Here is a 16021-nt window from a genome sequence, read left to right on the forward strand (position 1 = left end):
AAACTTCCAGATTATTTTGCTGCTCACCTCTGTGCCATCTTTCTCATACCTATCAAAGCAGCAAGAAATCTATTCTAACTAACTCTAAGTGCCCAACTGCTTCACAAGCCAGTGGATCCTACAAAGGCAAATTGAGCTTCTGTCTTTTACCTCATGTATGAACTTGCTTATGAAATGGCAGCAAAGCAAAAAGCAGTTCCTGACCACTTGTCAGGAAAGTACTTCATTGGCAGTGGTAGCTCTGGGCACTTGTAAGGAAATTCAGACTTGCTGAATGACCACCTCACTACATCAGTCACTGTCCCCTTTCTAAACCTCCCCAGTCTCCAGCAAAACACAGCTCAACTCCCTGTGTGGGCACCAGCTATGACACTGAAGACCTGATGCAGGCAACAACTGACAAACTTGCTGTGGCAGTTGAAGAACTCACTGCCCCAAACCCTCTTTTCTGTCCCTCTGCCAAAGATTTTGATCTCCCCAGAAATGTCCCCAGAAGGACCTACTCTGAATGTAATGGAAGTGGCATAACACCAGGGTCACTTTTTCTCCTGTAGAAAAATGAAAGGGAAAGACTAATCATTGAATCATGGAAATGGTGGCTGGAAGTTCAACAACTGTGACTGAAGCAGATAAAGCATCTCCAGAGCTGCCAAGTCCGAGTGCACTGTGATGTGACTTCTCTAATGTTCAAGGACAGAGAGGTAAACTGAGAAAGGCCAAGATTATTAAACAGCTACAGATGGGAAAAAAAAACCCTAACTTTTAATATTAAGCGAACAGTCAAGGCTAAAACGAGATCCAGAAATCCCAGACCTTGGTTTTTTAAACCAGGACAAAATGTTGTCTAAATCAGTCCAAATCTTGCATCAACAGCAGAATAATAATGTGAGTCATTGTTCCCATGCCTGGCTCTCAGTCATCTTTTCAAACACTTTTGGCACATCACTCACCAATCTGTGTTTAGCTTCATTTAGCTAATCAAGGTGGGTGGCAAAAAAAGCACAGCCAGGGAAGACATGGAACAGATGAGAACCTTGGTACCCCATCGCAGGTACTCAGCACACCTTGCATCTGTAAGTCATGTCTGCCCTGGTGTTCAAAGCTGGAATCTCTTGCACTGCTGTTTTCTCACACCAAAACACTTCATATTACCACATCACTTTGCTCAGATCAAGTAAAAGGTTTTTGTCTGTGTCCTGGACAGTTAGCTTGAGTCCAGTGACCCACGCAGGAGAAGTCCAAATGTATGCATTTTTTCCCCTCTCAAAGTATTCTGTTGTCTTCAGCCAAAGCATGCTTATTTCTCAGCATCAATGAATCCAAAAAATTAGTGCCCACTCCAGTTTCTCTTTATTTCTCTGTCTGCTTCATTTTCTCATCTTCTGCCAGCTCTTCTCTTTATTTACTAAGCTCAATAGAAAGATCCTTCCTCTGCAACACCACATTTTTGATCTCTCTGTCTCCTCATGCCTCAGTCTGCCAGCTCAGGACCACTAGTTCCTTCCCCCATTCATATGCCAACCCTTGGACCATTCCCAGGAATATTATTCCCTTTTCTAAGAGATTCAAGCACCATTTGTTTCTCCCATGTCCCTCCTTGCTTTGGTGACTAGCTATTCCCTCTTTGCTCAGTCGAGCTGTCCTCACACCTCCTCTTCACTGAGCTCACACTGCTTACAGGGGTTTTTAATGGCTGCAGCCATTACTGGAACTAACAAGTCCTCCAACAAACATTTTACACACACGTTTTAACTGTGCTCTGTATAGACGGCAATTTTGAGTTCCTCTGGGCTGAGGCCTTGCTTGCAAAGTGCCAAGCACCACCAAAACGCACAAGCCAAAATAATTTGTAATAGATCTTTCAGTGTCATCATCCCCATTGATTCCCTGTAATCTGCTGCATAAGAGGAGTGTAACAGTGATGTTAACAGCAAGGGCAGGCAGTTGTACCCTGGAAAAATCTGCTCTGCATGCCAGCATGCCTGCACAACCGAAGCACAAAAGATTGCCACCTCATGCAGAAAAACACCTCAGCAATGGATTCGATGGCTGACTGTACTACACAGCCTGAGAAATATGCTCTTGCAGAGGCATTCTTGACCACTCTTACATTACACACAATCTGCTCCATCCCCAGCTAATATTTCTAATCCTGGGGAGTGAGACCCTCCTGAGAAAAACACAGTGCAGATGATGTGACCAAAATCCTTATACTTACTGGTTCAGTGCATTTCTATTTCACATCACCCAGGGTCTGGTCTAGTGCTTCAAATGCAGAGAAGGACCTCAGCAATTACAGTGAATGGGTCCCAGTTTCTCCAATCTGACTCACAACTGAATGACACCTTACATGGGAGTAGTGCTGGTGTTCAGCTAACAAGCCTGGATACTACCTGGGATGCATAAAGGGCATCAAGAGTCACAAACAGAATAAACTGCAAGAAGCATGAATTTCTGGGAGCTGAAATCAGTAATTAGGCAGGTGAAATGAAATTAATACAGCAGATGCCAATTTGGCAGATAAGAGTGGGGAGATGCCTGGTGCCAAAGGGGGGCTGTCTGCATCAGTGTGTCTCTGCTGTCCTAGATACTTCCAGGACAAAGGGGAGAAGGAAGGGCATGAATAAAGCTGCTCTGGGGGAAAGGGATGAAGGGAGTATCAGCCAGGCACTGCTAATAGTCTGAAGGAGTCAGGGGGCAAGGCCTGGTCAGACAAAGCACAAGGAAGCAGTTATGCCCACATGCACCAGCAGAAGTAACCCAGGAAAGACATCACAGGGTCGATTTCCCAAGAAACGTTATCTGCTTCCATGCTGGTGAGAGATAAAATCAGCCTCTGCTTCTTCCTTCACAAAGTTTCTGATGCTGCAGACACGACCTCTGAAGGAAGCTTTGACCAAGTACTGACTGCAGGTAGTGCCTGTGGCTGGATGCTGTGGATGGTTTGCTGGGTGCTCTTGTCCTTGGGTGCTGTGTGGGTTCTAGCCCCATGCAAAGAGCATAGGCCCGAAATTGGACAACCCCTAGCAAAGTATGAGCACACAGAGCACTGTCAAAAATTAGTTTCCCACCATTGCAATGAATCCAGAAGCCAGTGTAGCTGCATAAAGCAGGAGTCTGCATGTGTAAAATATGAAGCACAGTAACATATGACATTTTTATATGATTTCATCATCTCTGTTATTGTTGCATAACTTCACAGAGCTATCACATTTCCCCAGGGCCCAGAAGGCTTGAAGCTCCAATGCATTTCCTTAGTGGTAGGATGAAATACCTAGTTTACCATAGTGGAATGGGGCTTTCAGAAGATACATGCAGACAAACCCAGTAGGCTCTTGTGGGATGAGCAGCACATAGGTGGTGTAACACAGAATGTCCGATTTGCTTTTGCTGGAGGACAGGAACGGCCAGAAGTGTAAAACACTACAATAAAAAAGCCCAAGTCTGATGCCTGCTAACTTCACCAATGTTAATTTATGTATTTGATTTGGTCACAAAACTCCTTAGCATTAATGAACATTCATTTACAAGAAGCTTCAATAACTCCCATTTCAAAGAGATTTCAAACAGGCCAAGGTTTGGGATTTCTTTTTCCCAGCAATCCTCTCACCAGCTCAGAGAAGTAAAGAAAATAAAATTAATTGCTGATTCCAAGGCAAACACTTGCAATTCACAGGACCACAGGATGTCAGGGGTTCCAAGAGACCCAAGGAGATCGAGTCCAACAACCCTGCCAGAGCAGGACAATACTATCTAACACAGATCACAGAGGAACACATGCAGATAGACCTTGAAAGGCTCCATAGAAGACTTTCTTCCAGTTTCCTCTTTCACTCCAAACTGTAGAGCAACCAACCAGCTATGGGTGGGAACCTGTTACACTCCAGCTGCAAATGAAGGTCAAGCCTCACATAATACACCAGACACTCACCCAGAGGGCAGCCACAGCCTCCCCCAGGCCAGAGGTACTCTGAGGATGGAGGTACACATTGAGGATAAAGACCAGGGGAGCCACCACCCAAAGAACCACTGCAACACCCTGGCTCAGCCTCGGCCATCAGGAACTGCTGCCTGTTGATAGCGGAAATCTGTATAAATGCCAGACTTTGGTATCATAAAGCTTTGCTTTTAGAAGGAGGCTGTCCCACATCCCCAACCAAATATTTTGGTTAAAGAACTATTATTTTCTAATACTGATAAAACCTTGAGATGCTACAAGCTTCGCAACACTGACTCAATAACGCCTTTAACCATCAGGTTTGCTCAGGAAGCTGCCACACCCACCGGTTTAGCCATCTCTCCAGCTCCTGAAACCTGTTCCAGCTCTCCTGAAAAAGCTCCATGAGCCCAAGCCTCTTCAGCTCACCCTGCTTCCTTCCTCATCTCTGGCTTTCACAGCAGCAGTGACCCCATCGCCCTCTCATCCAGTCCCCAGAAGGAAAGCAGACACCAGCCCGGACATCAGCATCGGTGGTGGCGAAAATCTCTGCATGACCAAACCCTGCAGAGATTTCCCTAAGACTCCCTTACCCACCAGCTCTGCCTGTTCTTTATTCCCCATCCCTGTGGATCCAGGGTTATCTACGGGGAACGAGATACTGGATCAAAGGATCGAGATCCCTTTTTCCCGGCACGGAAAGCATGCTCTATGGTAGTCCTGCTCGGGGATAAAAGCATCTAAGGGAGACAGGCACAGATAGGAAGTGACTGGTTATGATTAACTCTTTGACTTCTGATCCCCACCGTGATGTATGAATAGCACACAGAGGTGTTGGTGCTGGCATCATGGCGCTCCTTGATTTTCCACGCTCTCTCTCCCACCTCACCCACTATTTCTCCACCTCCCACCTCTCCGCACCCCCAGCCCATACCGGCCCCCAGCCCCGCCGGAGGGTTGCGCTGCCCCTGCCCGCTGCCGGAGGGCGGCAGCGGGGGCACGTTGTGCTGCGGATCGTCCCCTCCCTCTTTTGTTCTGCCTCGCCCGGCGGCCGAGCCTCCCCGGGCCCCGCTCCTTCGGGAGGGCGACACCGCCGCCCTCGGCCCCAGTCCCCGGCCCCACAATCGCCGGGACGAGACTCCCCGCCGGCCGCCCGCTCCTTTCCCCGCCCCGGCCCCCGGGCAGGCCAGAGAGCACGCAGCGCTGAGCGCCGGCTGCGCACAGAGCGAGGAGAGGGGGAAATTATAATTCAAAATTAGAAAATACAGAAAATAATAAAATCGCTCCCAGTCCGGAGCTGCAGCAACAGGAGGAGAATGAGAGGGCACCGGCTCTTGCACCACCCAGCCCCGGGGACTCCCGGCGGGCTCCCCGCTACCATCCGCGGGGCTCTGCGCGGCAGCTCCGCAGCCGCCTCATGCCCTTCCCCACCCGGCTAACAAAAGAGCGAGGGCAGTGGGTCGCTGCCTGCTGAAATCGCTTACCGTTATGTGGGGGATGCTCTTCTTGCCCTGGTAAGACATGTCGGCTCTGGCTAGCGCCGGGCGCACGCACACACCCGAGGAGCGAGCCAAGCCCGGCGGAACAGCACCGGCGCTAACCAGAGGAATAATAATTGAGAGCTCGGTGGGGTGATGGGGCGGGGCGGGGGCGACCAGGCTGAGCTGTGTAATGGAGGCAAAGTTTCCTCGCCCAGAGAAATGGGAGCCAGGCAAACCCGGCACCTTTTTTTCCGGCTGCAATAAAATAGGGACGCAGCTCCCAGAGGGGGGCGGCGAGCGCTGCCTCTCCCCTCGGCAGCAGCGCCCTCCCGGCTGCAGGTCGGAGCAGGATTCGCTCAGCTCAACCCAGGAAGCGTTTCCTTCCCTCCTGGCCCCCCCACCCCTACCCCCCTCGGCCCCCCTTCCCAGCCGATCAATCCAGCCGGAGCCTGCCTGCCTCTCTCCCGTACCGGCGCTGGGAAACGCCGCCTCCCCAGCTCTGCCACCGCCCCGCTCGAACGCTGAGGTAACAGGGGAGGTCCCACACTAGGGTGGGGACCTGGTTGGATGGGGCAACCCTTCGCTGTGGGTCCCTTTGCGCAGCACATAGCAATGGAACTGCTTTTTCCCCACATGTCGCTGTCCTCGTGGTACTGACCGTGATGGCTCTGCCTTGCTCTGTCCCCACGGCACTGCCCTGCTTTGACCCCATAGCACTACCCTGCTTTGACCTCATGGCTCTGCCTTGCCTTGTCCCCATAGCACTGCCCTGCTCTGACCCCTTGGCACTGCCTGCTTTGTCCCTGATAGCACCAACCCACATGGCACTGCTTGTACTGTACCACCAACGGTTCTGACAACCCTATACTGTTCTCATCACGGCCTCAGTGGCACTCTCTGCTCTGCCCCATCCTCAGGGAGGGCATGGGAGCTGGCACACCTCAGCACAGCCTGGGCAGATAGATGCTATGCCAGTACTTTCTGGAGAATAAAATCACCTCTATGAAACCCTTCATTCTTTTCCGAATCACAGAGCGCCTCCCTCTACCCACGGTACTGAATCAGGCTCCATCGACAACTGCAGGAAGCACAGAGGACCCTGCAAAGCTGCACCCGAGTTAATCCCTACCAACAAGCAGCCATGGGTTCTTGGCACACACACACACACCTGCAACACACACCCACAAAGCACTTCCCACCCAGGCAACATCCCTGATATATCTCCCCCAAAATCACCATTTGGATTTTGCAAAAAGCTCCATCTGCCGCTCACACAGGGGTCAGGCACGTGGCTGTTGCTCACAGTGCACCTTCCTCTGCCAGTGACCAAACACATCCTGCCGATTTTACTTCCAGCCTCCTTCTCACATCCTCAAGTCCAGTGCAGAGCCAGACAACTTTGGAAGCACAGTGCAATACAGGAAAGTAGTGTGCAATGTGTTCACTCCTCCAAGTCTCAGGCTGAAGTAGGAAGCAGGTAAAATGGGGAGGAGGCATAAGGGAAGTGTCACAAGAGGTGGGATGTACCCTAGCACTGTTCTGAGTCCTGGTGCAGAAAACATGGGTTTTCAGGTAAACTGTGAAAGAGAAGAGTGCACTGCAGCTGGAAGCCTCTGAGGGCAGGCCCGAGGTCATTGCAGTGAAGCTGCACCATCGCAGGCGCAGTGTCCCACCGAGCCCGGCCTGCTTAATCCGGTGCCATACCACAGCAGCTGCACAGGAGGCTGGGGGACACCTGCACCCAGCACTCAGATCAGAAAGGGCCAGCTCCCCGTTCATGCTCAAATTGAGGAGGGAGAGAAAAGAGCGGAAACTGTTGGTTTATTCTGTGGGAAGAGCAGGGCATGGACAGGCCAAGAGGCTCCAGGGAAAGGTGCATCTATGACAGCAGGCCGCACTTCTCTCTAAGGAGGAATCAATGACAGCCCCTTTCCCAGGAAAGCCAGCCCCTCGGGCCTGCCTCCAGCCGGGGGTCACAGACGAGGGTAAGATGGGGAAGCTCAGATGGCAGAGGCCAGCCTGCCCCACAGGCTTCACTTCTTCCCTAAGCATTCCCCAACCCTAAGTCCAAAGTGCCAGCTCCAGAAATAGAGAACCCGGGCACAGGCTTGGACTAACCATCCTGCCTTACGCGCTCCCTGCCGGGGAGACAATGAAGGCACATGGGGACCGAGGGGGAGCCAGGGGCATAGCCGCGGCCCGCGCAGAGCCGTGGGGCTGTGCCTGGGAGACTCTGGAGTTTTCCCGGCGAGCCCACAAGTGCAGCGAGAGCTGCTTTGTTCCACAGGGCATCGGGGTGGCACCGGGGAAGAGAAGAAGGGTGCCCTCCAGCCCCCGTGACACAGGCAGCGTTTTACCAGCAGGATAGGAGACGGAGAAAACTCATCGCTATCACTCACAAAGGAAAATTATTTCTGGGGTCGATATACCTCCACCCCTAGTCCCCACTAAGCTCGGGCCAGGGAGATAGTTTAGAGGCCAGCTAAGCTTTTCCTACAGCATCGCCCTGTCGGGAAGAAGGGGTTCGTGCCCCACCAACCTTGCGTGCTGAAACTCCCCCGCCAAGGCGGCCCCCGTCCCCCCGTCAAGGCTAGCGGAGATCTGCGGCACGACACGGCTCAGCATAGCTCGGATCGCCCTGCGAGCGGGGGCGGCGGCTTCCTTCCCCCGGCCCGGGCCCCGCTCACCTGCCCATTGTCCTGGCCCTGCAGCAGCTCTTTCCCCACGGGGTATTTGATCTCCACGCCCGGGGTCTTGTCCTCCCGGTCTCCCGGGGAGCTGATTACGGAACCGGAGACCTCGCTGATGTCGCTGGCGGTCTCGCTGTAGTTGTCTCCTCCGTCCAGCATATCGTGCCGGCTGCCGCTCCGCGGGGTCCGGGACCCTTTCTTTCCCACGCTGTAGGCATCGAAGTCGATGGTTTTGTTCTCGTAGGCCCCCTCCACGGAGGCGAACATCCCTCCGTATTTCTGCCGCGGTGTCTGGGCTGTCGTACCCGGCCTAGCTAGATACACAGGCAGGTCATCTTCTTTATTCCAGTTCCTCTTTCTCTCGGCCATTCTCGCTGTTCGGATTTCTCCCCTCCCTCCCTCCCTCCCTCTCTCTCTGCCTCCTACTTCTCTGCACCTTTTACTACCGGGATAGGCTGCTAGTGACCATAAAAATGAATGGATGGATGCAGCAGTGGCGGAGCTGGGTTGGCTGGTGGGATCTTTCCCTTAGGGATAATGCAAACGTTAACCTCCCTCCCCCCACCCACCCCCAGGAAAGAAGAAGGGGGGAAAAAGGAGGGGAAAAAAAAGAGAAAAATTAAGAGAAAAAAGAGAGAAAGAAACAAATCCGAAGCAGGGTTTAAAAATAGCCGTGTTAGTAAAGAGCACGTGAAAATAAAGTACAAAGAGCGGAGAGGAGAGGGTGGCAAAGGCAGGTGATTGGAAAGCCCTTGACGAATAGGAAGAGCAGCAGCGATTCCCAGAGCAAGGACCGCAGTGTTCAGCCTCCCCCCCACCCCCCCCCCCCCCCCCCCCCGGTATAAAGAAGAATCCGGAGGGCGGGAGGCAGGAGGCGGCGGCAGCCCCCAACCCGCACACGCAGTCAGTGCAAACGAGGTCCTTGCAGGCAGGCAGGCGGACGGGCGCCAGTCACCTGCTGCTGCGTGGCTTTAGGGGAGGGGGAGAAAATAGAAAAGATTTAAAGAAAAAAAAAAAAAAAAAGCAGGCCCCAAAATCTCCCCCGCCCACTCCCGAGCGAGCGAGCTGCAGGGAGTTTCTCCCACTTTGCACACTCGTACTCCCCCCGCTTCTCTCCGCAGGAGGAAGCTGCGGCGGTGCCCGGGAGGGGCGCGGTAGCCCCCGGGGCGGGGCGAGCCAGCTACTCGCTACCCTCCCGCCGCGGAGAAGGGGTGGCCGGAGCAAGGGGAGGAAGCACGACCAGCCTCAAGCCCCCAGGGCAAGAAGGGGACTGGTGCTATCCTCTCTCCGCTGCAGCAGCTGGTGCCTGGGAAGTGGAAGGGGGATGGCGACGCTGGCTCTCCGCCCCACTGCCCCCGGCCACCGCTCCCACTCCCCGCAGCCGCAGCGGCCCTACGAGGGTGTTCGATGCCGTAGAGCGACGTGCAGACAGCTGGCACGGCAGCGGCAAGCGGCTCTGACACGGAAGTGATCGCGCCGAGAGCTGCCTGCCGCACTGGCTCCACCACCGGCCATAGGGCGCCAGCAGCGGCTCCGCGGAACGCGGCGTGAGGAGTGCCCGGTGTGTCCCCACGGAGCTGGGGGCGTCCGCTCTGTCCTGCCGAGCGCGGGCCCGCGCGAACCGGGGAAGCCGGCACGCCCCCGCGGAGCTGTCCCTTCAGCACCCCGTCTGGCTCTCGCTTCGGCAAGGGACCGGCTGCCCGGGACAGATACGGAGTGCGACGCTCCGCTGTGAGGAAGGCCACCTCCCAAAATCGAGGAGGTTTTAGTTGCTTTCAAAGCAGGAGGGGTGGAGAATGTGTTACCTTCTACTCACTGCAGAGCCCACTACAGAAAGTCCACCTTTTCACCTCTGCCTGCTTTATGATGCCTGAAGAGATCACTCACTGCAAGCACAAGACCTTGGACACTCCTCTTCTGCACAGCCAATCTCAGACGGTTCTGACAGGCTTTGAACACACCAGCAGTTACATAAGGGACATTTTCTGTTGCTCTGAAATAGTACATTGGAACAAACTGCTCTGAGATTGATTAAATGGCTAGGCAAATTTTAAGCACTGGATCAATCACAACACCTCTTTACTGCTCACGAACAATATGTTTATGACGTTTTGGATGCCAGTCCAACCACACAGCACTGTTGTCTATGGCCCACAGGTGTGCCTGGTGATCCCAACACCAGAAGTACCACAAATTAATAAGTAAACCAGGATAAGAGAGGTTTAAAACAGAGATCTCTGGGATTTCATCAGAAGCAACTCTAGAAAACCATTTTTCTAACAACTAGCCATAGACCAAAAACATGTGAAAAAACAGTGACATAACATACCTGAGCATTGCCAAAACACATCAAAGGAAAACATCATTCTGCATTTGCAGTAAAGCAGTGGTACCTGCTGTCTTGGGTGTCCTGTTTGCGTTCAACAACAATGGCTCAGAGGATAGGCAATGTACATTTTGCGCCTGTTTTCGCTATCGTGCATTTTATAACAGAAGCGTCAGATAAAAAAGGGCATAAACAGCCCAAAGAGAGTAAGTGTCAAAGAGACCCATTTTCTTTCTCCCAGGGGAGTGATTTGAGTCACTAAGTCACTGAGTCAGTCTCCCTCTCTCTGCTCTACATGACTGTTGCCAGAAATATCTGGCTGCAGTGTCCTACTCACCCCCACAGAGGCAGTCTGGTGATCTGAACTGTCTCCTGACATGTAGGAACCATAGATCCAACCCCCTACAAGCTGGGAAAGGCTTAAGTTTTCCTCTTCCTGAGCAGTGTTATTATTCTGCTAATTCAAATTAATTCTGCTAAATCAGCAAAAGCTGAATTAATGGCAGCTTCTTCAGCAAAAGGAGCAAGAGCTCAGGCATAACAGTTTGCTTACCCTGTTAGAAGACTAGGTTGCTCCTTCCTCAAAATGGAGACTTCTTGGGTTGCCTTCCATGGATACAGTTGCATTTACAACTATTTTTCAGAGGCTCTGCCATCATTTCAAAGTGATAATAATTAAAATGATAAAGTTTTTAATTTAAAATATGCATACATTTAATATACAAAATTATACAAATTATACATTTAACTAACATAGAAAAATACATCTTGTTAACAAGATAAAATGTCAATGTATCTTACATAATTTAAGTGAGAGTTACAAATCTGTGATCATCATCAAGTAGAATTTGTGACTTCATTACAATTCCGTATTTCCCTAGTTACACTGAAATTTAATATATATGTACAGTTGATATCCATGGCAAATGTATTAGAGTGGAAATCTCTGCTGAAAAGTTCTTCAGAAGGCTTTCATGGAACACATTAGAACAAGAGTGACCTCTCTCATACTACTGAAACTGGCTGTAGGGTGGTCATAGGCCAAATTTAAACCCTTTGCCTTTGTTTGTAAACACTCCTCCCTCCCTATTCTGACTCATACATCAACTTAATAAATATCACGCCACAAATCCCAGCTATTTTGTGAATCCTTCAAATGGATCCCAGTTTGTGGCCCTAACAACTGCTCTTTATGACTTCAGGCTACCATCCCACTGCTGACTGTGTGAAAGGGTTAAATAGCTGCACAACACTAGAGCTGAAAATACAAGACCTCTGTATGTTAATACAACCCAGATTCTCCATTAAAGCCTCAGGAGTTGGGGAAATATCTTTGTTTCAGCCAAACAAATGCATGCAGTAAGTCCTTACTCCTTATTTAAGTTCCATGACTTCTTTTTCCAAGATAGCAGAGTGATTTATAAACAAGCTACAAGTATCTGTCCCATGCTGGGTCTTGACTTCCATACTAGGAGTCATGTAATGATTTTCTTTTAAACATTTACATATTCATTAAAGCTGCTTGTCAGCACAGGGAGAGAAATAGAAGACCATCACTGCTCTAAATTTCAAGCCTTCATTATTTTTCTCCTTTTTCTTTTTAAATTTTGTAGCTCTGTACCAAATTGCTCTTAATTCCTGAAAGACAAAATTCACTCATGGGCTAAAATCTTATCCAGCTTTTATAAATTCTGCTTAGGGCCAGCAGTGAGTACATTAATTGCTTCACATAGGCTTTTTTAGCATAGGAGTAGTTTGCACCTGTTCACTAAGTTTTCCCCCTTTTTGTAGGCAACTACAGTTCAGAGAGCAGAGAAATGTAGTAGCTCAACACTGGTTGTTGCTCACTGCACAATAATCTCTCACATTGGAATTTACATTTGCATATTCATATTCCCATAGCAAGAGTCCACATCACACAGAGAAAGTATAGTATAACACAAATCCCAACAACTCCAAATCAAGGCAGGTCTCCACACCTACTAATCTCTCTTCTCTCCTACACACATAGATGATCTTAAGGAGAACATGATGCCTAAGTATCTGTCATATGGGAGCATTTCTTAAGCCAAGTAGAAGCAAACATGAAAACATAGTTCCACTGGAAATTTGCCAGTCACTTCAGTGGTATAAGCACTTCATCCAGTACATCCAAACTGTCTCCTTTTTTATCTTCCCCCCCCCCCCGCCTTGGTTTTACCTTTAACTTTCACCTTTCAGACTATGCATTGATCCCAGTCATAGAACTGAAGTTAGCTATGTTTTTAATCCACATCTTGTATAAGAAACAGTACACTCTCTTTCCTAACATTTGTGCAGGAACAAAAATACCTGTCCATAATCCCATGGGTACTGATTTCTGATGGGAATATGTTTGGAGCCAAAGGCACAATATACATTAAAGGAATTCTGCTAAAGGAGGAAAGAGGTTTGAACAAGTTTCTGTAATCCTAAGGTCTGTTCCCACTCTGCCTCCTTAAGGCACTAAAGGATTTCCAAAGGATTAGTGGCAAACCCCAGCGTGCACACGGCCTTCCCTCCACCCCACAACCACAGTAAATTTAAATACTAAAATCTTTTCTCTGCCAGTGAAAAATACAGGTAGATTTCTGAAACACAGGTCAGGGGTTCCACTTTTTAAAAGGCCACATGGACAAACATCAACCATGCCTTAGCAGGAGTTTTATCCTGGGAACTCTGCTGTGTATGTGAAATATTTCCTGGCAATTGTATTATTCTGAATGTAACATGATTATCATGCCAGAGTCAATCATTGTACTTCCAGCATCTGCTATCCATAGTGGTGTGAAGAACAGAATTTGCGATTTAAAGGTTGAGTAAGGAGCTGTGGAAATGCTGTAAGCTACATTTTCAATATCCTACAACGCTCTATGCAGTAGAGTATACATAAATAAGTGAGCTGTCAAGTGATATTTTCTATGTAACACTGCCCATGTTGTCTATTTCAGGTGCAGAAGAAGGTTGCATTTACTTACGCAGAACTTAGCAGCATCTTAACCTTGGCTATAAGGAATTTGGTCAAAGCAATATTGTGCATACAAAGCAATCAGAACAAAGTGCCCAATTTTGCTTGCTGAGGAAGTTTAACACAAAACAATACACTAAAAGCATCCCCTGGCACATTTACCATAGATAGCACATTAAACAAGTTGACTTAGAAAGCCAAACACACCCTGTAACAACCAGACAACACTTCTCCCTTCACCATAAGTAAGGCAACTAGAAAATAATAGCTAGGCTCTCTGCCTCAGCTAGTAATCTCACATTAAATGTTGTAGTGCTTTCTTACCATGATTTGAGGTAAAGTTGGGATCTTGATTCCCAGTCCTCAGCCACATGAAATGCAGCCACTGGTCTATCAGCTTAAATAATTAACAGGTCTTTCCTGTATCAGTGAGACAGTTTTCATATTAGGAAGTGGTAGAATTTAAAGGAGATCAATGTGGTACAAACCACAAAGAATGAAGTATGTTCTACATTCCTTATGCTAATTATTTTAAAACTAAGACAAAATGCAGAAAGCCTAAGATGTTGCAAAGTGGACAGATTCATTACTTATCAACATCTATAATTTATGGTGGAAGGTTATGCATAAATACTAGGAAAGAGGCATAATGTTTCAGCTCAACACTTAATTCAAAAGGAAGAAGTAGGGTTTAATTGAGTGTTGTGGAAATGATGTATGTTTTCAGGTGGATGGTATGCAAATGGATAGAAACCTACATATATGTCATTGCCTTATTTTAGGAATTTGTAGTTAAGCTTAAAGTGTTACCATGCCAACGTGTCATCTTGTATCTAATCATAATCTAGAAATGCACATTACATTAATCTGATTAAGGATTCCACAGTTTATTATCCTTCTGCCTCCTTTCAAAGGATATCTGGAATTACTGGGCAACTGAGCATTAGAAAGAGCACATTCTAGAAGTTAGAGCAACAGAAACTCCCCCCCGCCCCCGCCCCCCTTTTTTTTTAAAGGAGGAAATACAAATCATAAACCAGTTATCAAAACTGAAAGTGCATAGGAAGGGATACACTGAGCAGTACCTGCTGCTGCTCCTGTTCAGGTCAACACAAGTGTTGCCACTGACTTCCACAGTGCTGTGTGGAAGCTGAAGGAGGAGTAGATGCACCCATGCAATGCCTTATACACAAACCTTCTGCCTGCATTCACATCTCCCTGCTTTCCCAAGTGGGCACTCACACACGAATAATAGAGCTTCTGGGTGCATAAATCTGTCTTGTGCAGCACGGTCACAAAATGTGTTTGCACAGCCAGTGTGCACAAACCCACCTATTTTAGGAAGAGTGTGTATGCAAGTGCCTTATCTGAAAGTTAAATGCAGTATGGCCTCTTTGTGTGGTTGAAATAATCAATCTGGAGTATTAGGACACAGTGCTTTGATATTCCAAGTGCCTCTCAGTGCACATGAAGTACATTCCAGTTCCCACTTATTTTTCCAAAAATGCTCTTCCATCTCATTTCCTAAACAGTTTGTACCCTGAACTACCACATCCGCAGAAGTACTAAACATCTCAACTCAGATCAGAGACTCTTTCAGGATTGTCCAAAGCCATGTGAGGCTGAAGATATTACATGTCCACACAAGCATACCCCTGAAGACTGAGATCTGTGCTTAGCTTGATTTTTTTTCTTTTTTGAATGCAAACGTCAAGATCCCAAGAAAACACAACAGAATGAAAACTCAAACCACACACTAGGTTAGCCCTCGTGGCCAGCTTCCACTACAGGAGGTGCCTAAAAATGTGGCAGATGGTAACTCAGGACAGCTTCTCAGTTTTTCCCCTGATGAAGCAGCTGCGGTCACCAGGTCAAAACAACTTTCATCTTTCCTCAGAGCTGTACTGCTTCTTCTATGTGCCTGATAGATTCTTCCCTGGATAAGAGGGGGGAAGAAAAGGGAAAAGAAAGGAAGGGGGGGGTGGAGAAGAAAAAAGCATAAATAAGCATCTGGATTTTAACAACATAAGGGCTTGTTTGTTATTCATCCAAGGCCAAAATTAAGCATTAGGCAAGCAGTGTGCCCAGGTGCTTGCATATAAATATAACATAATGGCAGCATTAAGAGAAGATATTGCACAAACTGAACTGTTCAAAACACATTGAGACGTTCTTCCATGATTTACTGCTTTTAAAATGAAGAGCACATCCCATAAATTTCCCTTTTGCTGTTCCCTCCTGTCATCCATTTGTCAATATGGGAGCACACACTCTCTGCCATTTTCCCAACATCATTTTGTAACCCCCTCAGCAGAACCTACAGGACCTACAGAAGTAGTATTGTGGATAAAATTCACCCCAGGGTTGACAGTCACAACAGACTTGACCTTCCAAGTAAGTCCAATTTCTATGCCATTTTTCAGAGCAATAATCATCATTTAGATGATGTGAATTCTTCCTTAGATATTATGTTTCAAAGTCTGTGAAATATTGTATCTTGCTTTGCAATTTACATTGAGGTTGTCATCATTACTGTTCAGTATCATCAGTGATACAGTGCTGGCATACTTAATGCTGACTGAAACTTGCTGTCTGCTGGAG

At 48.4% G+C, this 16021-nt stretch overlaps 2 protein-coding genes across 5 annotated transcripts in view; both read right to left on the reverse strand.

Annotated features, from left to right (window-relative positions):
* The window catches only part of CRMP1 (collapsin response mediator protein 1), a 53524-nt gene extending 44606 nt beyond the window's left edge, over window positions 1-8918 (reverse strand). The window contains exon 1 of one of the 2 annotated variants that reach the window (XM_064151477.1): window positions 8106-8918. In XM_064151477.1, the coding sequence (XP_064007547.1) occupies window positions 8106-8477 (372 nt within the window). In that variant the 5' untranslated portion in view covers window positions 8478-8918. Of the gene's footprint in view, window positions 1-5421; window positions 5775-8105 lie in introns of those variants that run through there. The other variant, XM_064151478.1, reaches the window with a different exon arrangement.
* Window positions 8919-11123: 2205 nt separating this feature from the next.
* Window positions 11124-16021, reverse strand: part of JAKMIP1 (janus kinase and microtubule interacting protein 1) — a 182588-nt gene continuing 177690 nt past the window's right edge. For all 3 annotated transcript variants that reach the window (XM_064151468.1, XM_064151464.1, XM_064151465.1), the window contains one exon: window positions 11124-15356. The gene's annotated coding sequence lies outside the window, so the exon portion shown is untranslated. The remainder of the gene's footprint in view (window positions 15357-16021) is intronic.

The sequence above is a fragment of the Pogoniulus pusillus genome, chromosome 11, assembly GCF_015220805.1.
Source record: "Pogoniulus pusillus isolate bPogPus1 chromosome 11, bPogPus1.pri, whole genome shotgun sequence".
NCBI classification, from domain to species: Eukaryota; Metazoa; Chordata; class Aves; order Piciformes; family Lybiidae; genus Pogoniulus; species Pogoniulus pusillus.